General features: G+C 35.0%; 1 protein-coding gene across 1 annotated transcript in view; it reads left to right on the top strand.

Moving 5' to 3' along the window:
• The window catches only part of LOC109226575 (zinc finger CCCH domain-containing protein ZFN-like), a 17,979-nt gene continuing 7,739 nt past the window's right edge, over positions 966 to 11,205 (top strand). Inside the window, exons 1-2 of the mRNA XM_019391375.1 lie at positions 966 to 1,280; positions 3,385 to 3,542. Coding sequence (XP_019246920.1) covers positions 1,226 to 1,280; positions 3,385 to 3,542 — 213 coding nt within the window. The 5' untranslated portion in view covers positions 966 to 1,225. The remainder of the gene's footprint in view (positions 1,281 to 3,384; positions 3,543 to 11,205) is intronic.

The raw sequence follows: 11,205 nt of genomic DNA, 5'->3' as shown, positions 1-11,205 counted from the left end.
CGTAGTAATACTACTGGTATGGAAAAGAAGAATGCTACTACCTACTAACTTCCTACCATAATTTTCGACCTCCCCACCCTACTATCAAAGGGGCATGTCCTCGCTAAGCTAAAGACGTGTCACGTTCTGCCTACTCAACTTTTTGCTAATATTTCTTCGGTCTACCTCTACCTCTCCTAAAACCTATTATAGCCAACTCACAAAGCATTTGGGCCTTTCCTTTCAACATGCCCAAACCATCTCAGCTTCGCTTCCTGCATTTTGTCCACCGCTGAGGCAGCTCCCACCCTATCTCAAAATATATTCATTCATGATCTTATTTCTCTAAGTATGCCCAACATCCATCTCAACATTTTCATTTTTATTACTTTTATCTTTTGGACATGTGAACTCTTGATTCGCCAACACTCTGCCCTATACAGCATAGTTGATCTCACAACCACTCTATAGAACTTGTCTTTAAGTTTTGATAGCACATTCTTATCACATAGGACATCAAATGCGAGCCTCCATTTCATCCATCTACTCCAATACAATTTGTGTCTTTCAATTGCCTTGAATTATTGACTCAAGATATTTTATTTTTAATTAACTAGAAAAAAATTAAAAAGTCCTAATAAAAAGTGTTTCTTTTTTATAAGTCTTACACGATGAAAATTGGTTAATAGGGAATTCTAAAGTAAATCAAATATATAAAATGAAAAATAAGAAAAAATAAATGTTGTGCCGGGGAACCCCAATAGTAGGAGAATACCATATGGGGAAGTGGGGTTGGGGGGTGTTACGTGGTATGGGAAAAGGAGAAAGCAGTATGGAGTATTCAAGTAGTATGTATTCCGCTAGTTTCGAGGTACGCGCGGGAGTAAAGGTGGACAAAAGGCGTCGGTTTGTAGGTAAAAAAAAAAAAGAAAAAGAAAACCTTCCCTCTTTTCTCCTGTGAGTGGACGGTTGATTTTTATTCTCTCAAAAAGGACTCTGTTTTTGTGTGGAGAGGAGAGCAACTCTCCTTTCCCTTTGTTTGTATCTCACTTTTTGTTTTCCTCTGAATTTTCCTTTTCCCTCTCTCTCTCTCTCTCTCTCTCTCTCTCTCTCTCTCTCTCTCTTTTTGTTGCCTGTTTGGTTTGCTTCATTTGATCAAGGGAGAGTGGTGGGAGCTCGGAATCAATGGAAATTCCGGCGAAATTCGTTAGCTTCACGCGCTGCTAATGGATGAATCGTCGTCGCCATGGATATTTCTGTGTCCGAAGGACCTCCCTCTTTGTCACCGTCTCTCCACCAAGGTCCTCCCTTTCCTATTCCTCCTTCTTACTCTACGCGCTCATTCTCCTCTGTCTCTGACACGCACGTACTATAATTGTGTTAATTTTGGGATTGATCACTGTAATTGTTGAGGTTAATGTGCGCTGTTGTGATATAAATTAAAAGCTGTTTTTTGTACCTTATCAATCAGTTATTTGAGTATGAAGTGGATGTGTAGGGGGAAAAAGGTCTTTATAAGCTATAATTTGTTTTTGCATTGATGTCTATGGGGATTTTCTTGTGAAAAAAAGAGCTTTTTCTTTCCCCTGTGTAAAGTTGATATGCGTATAAATGTGCTTTAATTCTAAGTAGATTACATGCAGGCATACATAATATAAAACCTGAGGGTGTTGATGAAGCTTGAATGAAGATCATGAGAGACCAGGGTTGAAATCCTAGTTAGTACATGTTTTTTTACGTCTTGCCTTCGCCTTAATGGACAAAGTAACCAGGAAGTGGTAGCTGTAATGGTTTAGGATTCAAGTTCTGGCGGAATAGTCCTGGTGTGCCGCAAGTTAGCCGGATCACCACCATTATCCAATATATATAATATGTAAACCACACATCTTATGTGTATGTAAGCATACTACACAAACAACCAATTACAACTACCAAAGGCGGATCTAGGATTTGAACCTTATGGGTTTCTAGCATTTGGGCAAAAGTGATACTTTCAGCTAGTAAGAAAGTTTTTAATGGTGGCTGGTCCATTTTTAAAAGAAACAGAGAAACAAAAAAGTGCCTACAGGTGTTTGTTTTGTGAAAAACCGAAAGTGAAGTTAAAATGTGTACTAAGGGATTTGAACCCTTGCCAGATACGGAACACAGCAAAAGTTGGTTCCTTTGTTTGCCAATGAACCAACAACTGACTTTAGTTATGGGTTCCACACTAAAATTACTTATACATTTAATAGATTTCTCAATACAATTACAAGGTTCGGGTAAAAGTTACTGGTTCCAGGGAACCCGTACCCGATACTGTAGATCCGCCCCTGACAACTACGCCGTACATATATGAGTGGCGGATTCAGGATTTAAACTTGATGGATTCAACCTTTAAGGTTCTTAGGATTGAACCTATTACATGTTTAAAATTATGTGTTCAGATCTAATATTTCCTGCAATTTTACTGAGTTTTTAATCTAAATTTATGCTTCGTATTGAAAATATTGAGTTCGGATGAATCCGGTGCCGAAATGCTGCATCTGTCTCTACATATATGTGCTACATATGCTTGTATAGTATGCGTCTGTGTGTTTATTATATATATACACTTGTATGTGCATGTAATGTGTGCGTGAGATAGACATTTCACAATTATTTTTCATCCCTCCTTTCTTTTACCTACTTTTGTAGTATTAACTATTTTTCATCCCTCCTTTCTTTTACCTACTTTTGTAGTATTAATAGTTGACTCTTTTGACCCAGAACCAAGTATGAGTGACCAAGTAGAATAATTGGTCAGTAAGACCATATGAGCAAAGTAAATTTCATAGGGAACTGCCAATCTGCTCTATGTTTATGCATTGATTAATTTCATATACGGCTAAAAGAAAGTTGGTACATATTCGATCAAACTCTTCCCCTTTCATCAAAAGAAAGAAAGAAAGTAGTACATGTCTAACTGTGACTGTAAGTAGGGATGTGAGGTTGATCAAGTAGGACGCTTTTCTCATGCATTGAAAAACTTATTTACGTGTAATGAACCTAAACTACGTAATATAGTGCTTGTCAACTTGCCTTTATATCGACCTTCAAGGACTAACATGTCAACTGGACTTGCAAGACTTATGTCTTGTCGTTTTATATATATATATTTTAAACTCTTCCTTTCTTTTTTGGAGAAAAGTGTATATCTTGTCAATGTGTTCAGAGACACACCGGCATTTGATAATTTCTATCTTGGAGAAACTCAAGTTATTTTGTTTGTAATACTGGTCAGAGGTGTAATTACTGATTTAACAAGATGCCTATCTTACAGAATAATAAATGTATGGTAGTGAGATTGGTATTAAAGGATAATTGAATTAGATTAATGCAACATTTAATACCATTATTTATGATTCCATCCTGTTGGTATTTCAGACTCTTTATGGCAAATGAATTTGAGATCAATGGAATCAATGGAGTCTGGACCTTATCCTGTTCGTGAAGGTGAACCAGATTGTTCTTATTACATCAGAACCAGTCTCTGCAGATTTGGATCAACTTGCCGATTCAACCATCCACCTAATAGGAAACTGGTAAGGAATGCATATCTGTTAATAGGGGGAAAAAAAGAAAATGAGAAAACTTAAACTGACGAGAAATGTATTGGTTTGGGTCAATTCACTTTTTAATAGTCTTTGAAATGTTGGTGACATGCCTCATTTTGTTGTCAGCCTCTCACTAAGAGAAAACCAGTTAGTGTAGTCAGTCTACATATATATATATATATATATATATATATATATATATATATATATATTTATATGATACTAATATACTACATGAAGGTAGGAAGTTGGCAAGTTACCCATTTTTGCTTTACCCAAAACACCCGTGTTAATGCTCTATCTCCTTGACAAACTAGTGTCAGAATCCGCGCGATGCGCGGAACTTTGACAGAATACTAATAAGATTATTATCTGATATATCATATTGTTGTAATAAATATTAGCTGGTTTTATTTATTTAATATAGCATGTAGAAATATAACAAAATCTATACAAATCAAAAGATACACATCATATAGTCATCAAATAACTTATTTATTTCTTATTTATTCTTTATTAAATTAGTAGGTACTTACTAAAGATACGTTTACTAATGTGACTACAGGATTTTTTTAATTATATCTTTATATTTTTTATTTATTTCTTAGAATTATTGTTTATGTTTTTGCCTTTAGTTTTATCTATAAAAATATTTTTAGTTGCGTGATCTTATCCATATAGCATGACCATATGAATTATTATTCAAAAGCTTTCTCATCTTAAAAATAAATTAGGCTTATCCTTTTGTATATCTTTACATTGAAGTTATTTATTTATATAATAGTTTGATTTAAAATATATGAATATTTAATTATTTCTAATTCAATTTCAACCAGAATAACTAATTATTAAGTAACCTAACTAATTTTATTCTAAAACTACTACACGTCTTTCTCCTTCGACATGAAGTAAAAGACTTCAGTTGTAGCTACAATAAACTTTATTTCGAGATAACCATTTATATCCCTTCTGTTATTGGTGAAATTGAGCATAGTTGCAACGGAGCCATTGAAAATTGAAACAGACAATGTAAAATGGTAGTAAGACTTAAGTCCTTCAATTGCACTTAGCTTGCTGAAGAGATATTATTCCCAAATGCATTTTTAGCAAGAACCATAACTGAAGCTTTCATCCCTACTACAAACTCACTCTCTCCATTCTTCCATGACACCATACTTGCAGATGGATAGTTGTTATCTTCACACATCATAATTAAGTAAGGAACATATGATAAAGATAAAAAGCTACCGACTTTAGCTTTAAATTTCAGTGTGTGGCTGAGACATATTTGCCATTAACTTTATTAGACCAACATATATGTAAATCGTATCAAATTAATCCAACAAACAAAAACTATTCTATCGGATGCTTATATACTCCAACAATAACAACAATAATTAAAGCTCAAACCAAAACAATTTGGAATCGACTGTATGAATCCTCACTAATCATGTTACTCAAATAAACTTATCTCATGCCTATATTATACAACATCAAAATAAAGTACAAAGTACAATAAATACTTTATATTTTCTTCTAACGTCAAATCACTTACAACTCCTATAAAAGTAAAAGTGCTTATATTCACCAATAGAGCATATGTTTAATTGGCCGAATCTATGTTCTATAGTCAACAATGATATTTCCATAACATGATTTAGATAGTGAATAAGGGAACCTGAAGTGACTTGAAAATGCATGGAAGAATCAAAAACATTGTAGTGATCATCAGTAATCAGCACATTGAACAACCCACTCATGATTGGAACGAATGAAATCCTCCAATCCTCAAAATTACTGCCAAAATTAAACGAAACCCGAGAAATGTAAGAGTTGTTTTCCATCTTATCATTGACACTGATGTTGGGATTTAAAATGTGCTTGGATTTGCTAGGATCAAAATTTCCAATAACTTCGACAACAATTGTTGCCACAGCCCCAACCACAAATGTATCATTGTTGTCCACCCAACTAAATGCAAAATTAGGAACTGCTACATCTTCTGCACACACACACACACAAAAAAACACAGAGGAGTGTGAATTTACTTATATATATATTTGGATTTTGTCAGTAAGGAGTTTGAATTACCTGGTAATGAGGAGTGTGTATGTTTGAATAACCTAATAACATACTCCTTTGAAAGGTAGATTCATATATATCATATTGCTGATAAATTCCATATACATACAAATTGGTACACAACTATGTATTCTACTTTCAGAAACAGAGAAAGAGAAATATTGGTAGCAGACATAATTGTTTCATTAGTACAATTTCATGTATTTGAAGATTGTGAAAAATTTATCCATTAAAGTAGCATAGAAGAGGACTACATATAATCGTTTCATTAGTACAATTTTATGTACTTGGGGATTGTGAAAAAGTTATCCATTAAAGCAGCAGAGAAAGGATTAACATAAAAACTATATGAAAGTACAATTTTACCTATGCATCGGGTAAAATCTAACTCTATGGAATATGGTATTTCAGGCTTGAAACGATTCGGATTTTTCACATTCGAACGACTCCAACTCAGATTCAATTGCATTGATGCTTGAAATTTATCTGATTGTAGCCATATTTGCAAAGTTGTTGTACTACCGAGCGGAGAAAATAGGGATTGGAAAAGGAATTTAACATATGAAACCGCATAAATCGTGGGTGATACTCCGACTGTTTGAGTTAGTTTAGAATTGTTGTTGAACCCCCACGTTTGCGAAGATGATGAGTCGTGGGTTACCCTCACGACTATTCTTTGTAAAAAAAGAAGAAGCTAATTCCAGGTAGTTTTTATATTTTCTTAATTGCCAAGTTAAATAAGTAAATAAAATAACTATCAAACGTGGGACGTATCCATTTTTGTGAATATATCTTTCTGTGCCTTTTCAAAAGAGAAATATTTTATTCTTTTCTTAATTTTCAAGTCTTATAAAAAAATAAAATAACTGCCCTAAATAAAATAACTGCCCAATATGGCAGGCAGTATCAATCTTTTTTGTGAATTCGTATGGTTGAATCTTTTTTGCCTATTTTTAGTTCCAAACAATTTTAAACTTTCAACTTTATTGGAGATGTGTCCAAAAAAATAACACTTGTTTAATTGTGATTATGCCACTTGGCATCATTACATGCTTTTGCTTCTCCTTTTATATATAAATAGATTTTAAACAAAATTGTCAGTTTACAATTGAACTGATTCCCCCGTTCCTCTCTCTTTTGCCCCAATCCGTCGTCTCGTTTCATCTCACAAAGGTCAAGCATGAATCTGTAACCCACCAAAGAAATTTAAGACCCACTCTTTATACAACAATTTATAAAAGGATGCAACCAATTCATTTTATTTTTACATAAATTTAATACCTGCAGTGTCTTCTTCAACAATTGAACCCAGATATTAATTGGCAGAAAAAAATTCAGGGTAAACTTTCCACAAGATGCAATGGGTTCTCGTGAGGAAAGAGGTCATGGAAGCTTTAATGGCAGCAACCTCAAATTTCCAGAATTTTGAACTGATATAAGTGGAAAAATACTGGTCAACATTGGAAGAAGATAAAACTACTTTGGAAAAGAAACTTTGAATATTTGAGAAGAAGCATGGCTGAATTAGCTCCCTGTTTCTTGCCATGGACTATAGAGTGAACATTTCAGGTAAATTCAAGAGAAGAGGGAAGAGATTAAGGGATTTGGTGAGAAAGATGAAAATGCCGATGTCTTTAATGTGTTGGCAAAGTTAGTTAGAGTTATTAATAGGGGTTTTTCGGGTAAAGCAAAAATGGGTACCTTGCTAACTTACTACCTTCATGTAGTCTATATGGATCTTTTTCTTCCATTATGTCCAATCTTTAGCTAAGTTTACATTGATTCCAAGGATATGTAGGTCTTTTGGGACAACTTCTTTCCATGTTATTTTAGGTATATACTGTTCCCTTTCAACACTTTCACTCACTATAGTTTGACACCTACGGACCGATGCATCTGTAAGTCGATACTGGACATTTGTAGCTGAGATAAGTATTTTTTATATATTTGAAATTGTTAACACATTAAGCAACAAAAACATAAGTCAAAATGAAAGTCTAAACAAGACACAGATTGTAGCGAGGTGGGCAGGGTGAACCGAGGGGACACTATCTCCTGTAAAGGCAATTAGCTATCCTTCAGCACCAACATAATATATACAAACTGGGTCATTTGTCCCTTTCTAACAGGAGAAATTTAGCCTCTTATTTGTAACTCTAATGACCCAGTGTATAGGAAACTAACATTTGTATTACTTTGGATGATGTTTGTAATCTTTAGGAGATATAGTGGCCCCTTTCATGGAAATATATGATTGCTAGTTGAACACTGGATGCCCCTAAGAGATGGCAAGTATTATTCGTTGCATCAATCCTGTATTGGATAGAAAATTTAAGGCCAAATTAACTTATACATAGATTAAGTCATCTGGATGAGTTTCACTTGTTTGATGGACATGCAAGTTAAACTTAAAAGGGATTTTGACGAATAATCAGTCTATAGGAAATAATTACTAAAAGTTATCGATTTTGTGTATTTCGTTTGTGATTGTATATGGCATTGGATTTCCCCTCTGCTCCAGATTATAACTTAAGTTCACTGTACAATTTAATGACTTGAGTAGATGGTATTACCCTTTCTGAAGAAGAAGAGAACTTTTGATGAACTTGATTAATTAACAAGTTCACAAAGGCTTCTTATACAAGAAATCTTAACCTACTTAGAGTATGTTAGGTAATTATTCCATATGCCTAATAAGTTAAGTAAACATTTTATAATTAAATACTCCCTTTGTGTCCTATTTTATGTGACAGACTTTACTTTTAAATCCGTTAAATAAGAATGACACCTTTCTCTTTTGGAAGCCATAGCGGGGATAGGAATTTCACTTGGTAAATTGGGAGACTGTCACAACACCAAAGAGATGGGTTGGGCTTGTGATTAGAGACTTAAAGGTTTTCAATAAGGCTTCGGAAAGTGGTTGTGGAGGTTTGGGGTAGAGGAGAATGCTTTTTGGAGAGAGGTGATCACAGAGAAATACTCCCTCCGTTTCAATTTAGATGAGGTAGTTTGAATTTGCACGGAGTTTAAGAAAAAAAGAAGAGTTTTGAAACTTGTGGTGTTAAAAGCTTAAGGGGTAAAAGCTTTGTGGGGCCATGACATTTGTGTGGTTATAAAAGCTTCTCATTAAGGGTAAAATGGGTAAAATGAACAGTTTAAAGTTGAATTATTTTCAAATTTGAAAATGTGTCATTTGTTTTGGAACAGACTAAAAAGGAAAGTACCTCATCTAATTTGAAACGGAGGGAATATGAGGTTTTGGAGGGGGTGGAGGACAAAAGATATCACACCCTTTACGGGTGGGCAATCGAGGAATATCTTGAAGAGTGGGAAGATTTTAATGGGAATGTACCTTTAGGGCGGGTGATAGAAGTACCGTAAGTTTTTGGAGAAATATGTGGTGCGGGAACAACACTTTGAGTGCTATCTTTCCAAACATGTTCCTGATTTCATGCCAAAAGGAGATGCCAGTCCAACATATACGAAGGTTACAAGGTGGAGAAGTTCACCGGGACTTGAGGTTTAGGTGGAACTTGCAAGATTGAGAGGTTGTAGAATTTCAAAATTTGGTTGAATTGCTCCAGTATATCAAAGAATTACTCAGGTTGGACATGATGCTTGGAGGTGGAGGATGATACATAATGGCGTGTTTACTGTTAAGTCCTATTATGCGAAACTTTTGGTTAGGGAGGAGTCAGTTTTTCCATATCTCTCAGTTTGGATTCCTAGGGTACCGAGAAAGGTGTGCTGCTTCACTTGGCTAGCTGCGAGAGCGGTGATATTGACAGCCGAGACTTGAGGAAGAGGAAGATTAATGTGTCAGTCAGTGCTTCATGTGCAAAAGCTCGGGTGATGACATGAATCACCTCTTATTACATTGTTCGATAGCTTTCCACTTGAAGGGGGAAATATTGAGATGGTTTGGATTTGAATGGGTGATGCCGGGTAGTGTTAAAGAAGATCTGTTCTTTTGGAACTGTAGAAGACGAAAGGGAAGACACATGGCTTGGCACGTTGCTCCACTAGCACTTATGTGGACCATATGGAAAGAGAGAATGTGATAGCTTTTGACAGGGTAGAGAAGGACTTTCTACACTTGAGGAATAACCTCTTTCCTCTGATTTCTTATTGGTCCATGAGGTTCCTATTAGTATAGAAGATTGGGTGTTGTTGGTAGAAAATCACATATTTTTATAAGGTTTTCTACTTTTTGGTGTACTTCTTGTATATGAGTGCTTGTTCACCCTTCATTAATAAAATTTTATTACCTCATCAAAAAAATCTTAGCATCCCCATTTTATGCTCAGGGACATAGACTTGTTGGAATCCACTTAATTTAAAAGTTCATTCTTTTTTAAGAAGAGAGAGAATGAAAAGACATGTGAGTTCTCAATCACTTTGGTACTTTGCATATATTTGGCTTACATGTCAAATGTCTTTTTTTTATTTCTTATACTCCGTGTACAGTCAAACACCTTCACATAAAGTTTGAATGGAGGGAGTACATAATATCCTAACATATTTTTATAGAATATTTCATAATATATTTCTTGCTCAAAAATTTAATGAATCTAGATGTGTGATAACTGCGTATTCTTTTAATATTCAACAGACCCTCTCAAACTTAAAGTGGGAAACTACTAGAGTCTTCCTATTTTTGGAACATATACGCTGTTGAAATCTCTTCGAAATAGTGGATAATCACCAAAAAGTAGTGGTGCTGGAATTCTTTCCTGTGAGAAGTCTCTCGTAACTACAAAAGAAGGAATAAAGTCTGAGCCATGGGAAGAAGGTATGGTGTTGCAAATCTCTAGGACATGATCAACATAGCTTAAATTGGAAATACAATGGCAAGAGATTCAAGATTTAGAGGAAGATTCTGATCGCCATATAGAGGAGGGATGTAGCCATCGTAGAGAGGATGGGACTAGTTGCTAAAGAGGTAAGTGGCACCGGAATGGTCACGGGAGAGAGAAGGATGTTGGTTGCCGGAGAGAGGGGCGGTGCTGGTCGGAAGAAGAAGAGGAAAGAAGAATAGTATTGCTTGGGCAATTATCGTAAGGGCGCCCACTGGTAGGTGGAAGATACTTGAGAATTTACTAAGATGTTGAGGCTATGTTACGATGTGAAGAAAGAAATGAAAACTTCTAATTAACAATTAACATGTATAAGAAAGCTTCTCATGTAAGAGTTTTAATCTACTTATAATATGGTAGATAATCATTTCGTATGCCTAATAAGGTAAGTAAATATTCTCTAATAAAATACATAATATCCTAGCATATTCTATAGATTATTTGTAGTATTCTCTTTACTCGAGTTCAATGATTTTGTACTTGTGTGAATCTAGATACATACTCTCTTAGTACTCTTCTTAGTTAAACGTTAGACGAGGAAATCGCTTGGCGGCCCCTTGTCACCTTTCAGCCTCTCTTAATCTTTGCATACTTCCCACCTGCTTTGGCTCTTTCTCTATCTTTTCCTTCCTCTTTGGTTGACTCTGTCCACTACTGAGAGTTCCATTGTTGAGATGAAGGAAAGACTGGTTTTTTTTTTTTTGTGTGTGTGT

This window comes from Nicotiana attenuata, chromosome 6, assembly GCF_001879085.1.
Source record: "Nicotiana attenuata strain UT chromosome 6, NIATTr2, whole genome shotgun sequence".
NCBI classification, from domain to species: domain Eukaryota; kingdom Viridiplantae; phylum Streptophyta; class Magnoliopsida; order Solanales; family Solanaceae; genus Nicotiana; species Nicotiana attenuata.
The sequence above is the reverse complement of the archived record's forward strand: the minus strand, read 5'-3'. Positions and strand labels throughout refer to the sequence as shown.